The 2043-nt window shown below is 59.1% G+C and overlaps 1 protein-coding gene across 1 annotated transcript; it reads left to right on the top strand.

The window, feature by feature from the left end:
• The first annotated feature begins 337 nt into the window (after nt 1-337).
• On the top strand, nt 338-1828 carry LOC124985531 (sperm motility kinase 2B-like). Its single transcript, XM_047554275.1, has one exon. The coding sequence runs from the start codon at nt 338-340 to the stop codon at nt 1826-1828; it is 1491 nt and encodes a 496-aa protein (XP_047410231.1).
• The last annotated feature ends 215 nt before the right edge of the window (nt 1829-2043 follow it).

Here is a 2043-nt window from a genome sequence, read left to right as displayed (position 1 = left end):
GTGACCCACTGGGGGTTCTGGCCTCCCATGATTGGGCCATTTCTTGCTCTGACCTCACAAGGAGCCATTGTGAGGCAAGTTGAAAGGGCAGGTATATAAGAGGGTGGGCTGTAGCTGGGCTTTTGTCCACAAGTACAGGAAGCTCTTGGTGGTGACCTGTCGGACTCCCAGCTAGTTAGCGTGTTTGGCGGTTGGCGGTTGGTGGCTGTGGTCTTGGGATATTGGTTCTTTGATTTGGGTTTGTTGTTTTGTCTTGTTTTGTTTTCTGGTTTTGATTTGTTGTTTTGGCTTGTTATTTTTTTTAAGCTAGCATCCTTAGGTGGTGCTCCTGCTTAGGATGTTTAGCCAGAGTAGTGAGAGTGAGAGTAGGTCAGCCTCAGCGTGGGGGCTCCGCTCCCGCCCTGAGCGCGCCTTCACCGACCACTACGAGTTCGTGAGGGCCATTGGGCATGGCGCCTACAGCCAGGTGGTCCTGGCCCGCCATCGCCCCACTGGGGCAGAGGTGGCAGTGAAAGTCCTGGAGTTGGTGCCGGAGAACATCCCGGTCTTCTCCGAACCGAGTGTGTGGATGAGCCTGGAGCACCCCAGTGTGGCCCAGCTCTTCCAGGTCATTGGCACCAAGAAGCACATCTACATGGTGATGGAGCACGCAGGTGGGGGAGAGCTACTGCAGCACATCGCACGTGGCATGCAGGAGGAGGAGGCCCGCAGGGTCTTCAGGCAGATGGTGTGTGCCGTGGGCTACTGCCACCACAGGGGCATCGTGCACCGGGACCTGAAGCCAGAGAACATCATGCTGGATGCCAGAGGCGACATCAAGCTCGTGGACTTTGGCGCTGCCACCAGGTTCCGGCCTGGGCAGAAGCTGAGGAGGTTCTGGGGTACTCTCCCATACCTGGCCCCCGAGACAGTCGTGCGGGAAGAGTACGAGGGCCCCCCAGTGGACGTCTGGAGCCTGGGGGTCATCCTGTACTTCATGTTGACACAGACCCTCCCGTTTATGGCCTCCACCTCCCAGAAGCTGCTGATGTGCATCGTCCTGGCAAGGTACCATGTCCCTGGCCGTGTGCCCGTCAAAGCCCGAAGGCTCATCCGCAGCATACTGACGGTGAAGCCCCAGAAGCGGCCCACGGCCCAGCAAATCTCTCAGCACCCGTGGCTGAAGCAGGGCGAGGAGGACGCACCCCACCCGTGGAGGGAGGTACTCCCCAAACACCCAGACCCCGAAATCATGACGCTCCTGCTGGACATGGGTTTGGATCCATACCAGACCTGGTTATCCCTGGTCCAGAGAAAGTTTGATGCGGCCATGGCCACCTACTTGATTGTCCAGCACCGGAAAAGCCAGGGGGTCGGGTGCACGTTCCAGCGGAAGCCTGTGCCTCCCAGGTTTGTGCCTCGCCCACGCGCCGTGGATCCATCTGCTTTCCCTGGCCTCCCAAGGAAGAGCAAGAGTGAGCCTGCCCTTCACAACTTCCCCTCGCCCTGTGAGCCTCAGCTGCCCCAGGAGGCCAAAGAGCCAGGGCAGGAGGCCGCCAGAAGGGCCAGCCTGCCCGCGATCCCTCTCGGCTTCCCGCCCACAGAGGACCCCACTCCCAGCTCAGCCTCCCAGTCTGACTCTCTGTCCTACTTGCCCAAACGCTGGAGGGCGCTGCTGAGGCTGCTCGGAAGAGCCCACGGAAACTCCTCCCAGGATTCACCCGCAGACAACAGGAAGGGCTGGACTGGGAGGATCGCCACCTGTGTCCGAAGACTGTGCTGCTGCCTGCCACGCGCCAGCAATGCGGTTGTTCCAATGGCAGAGAGAAGAGACGCGCCGGACCCATAGACGGTGTGGCCACGAGCAAGTGGAGAGCCGAGCCACACAGAACCAGCGCCCAGCCTGGGTCCCCTCTGCCCCCACCTGCCAAAGACACCAGAGACTGTTCTGCCCGGGACATTTCACCTGCCCTGCCCCTCTCTGTCCTTTCTCCCATTCTTCTGAAATGTTGCTTACTAAATTTGTTTTAGACAATTGTATAATAAAATAATTGTTTCAAAGAT

Source organism: Sciurus carolinensis, chromosome 5 (genome assembly GCF_902686445.1).
Source record: "Sciurus carolinensis chromosome 5, mSciCar1.2, whole genome shotgun sequence".
Classification (NCBI taxonomy): Eukaryota; Metazoa; Chordata; class Mammalia; order Rodentia; family Sciuridae; genus Sciurus; species Sciurus carolinensis.
The sequence above is the reverse complement of the archived record's forward strand: the minus strand, read 5'-3'. Positions and strand labels throughout refer to the sequence as shown.

Excerpts from the sequence above, each read along its gene's own strand:
- LOC124985531 (XM_047554275.1), top strand. The coding sequence starts at position 338 with ATGTTTAGCCAGAGTAGTGAGAGTGAGAGTAGGTCAGCCTCAGCGTGG.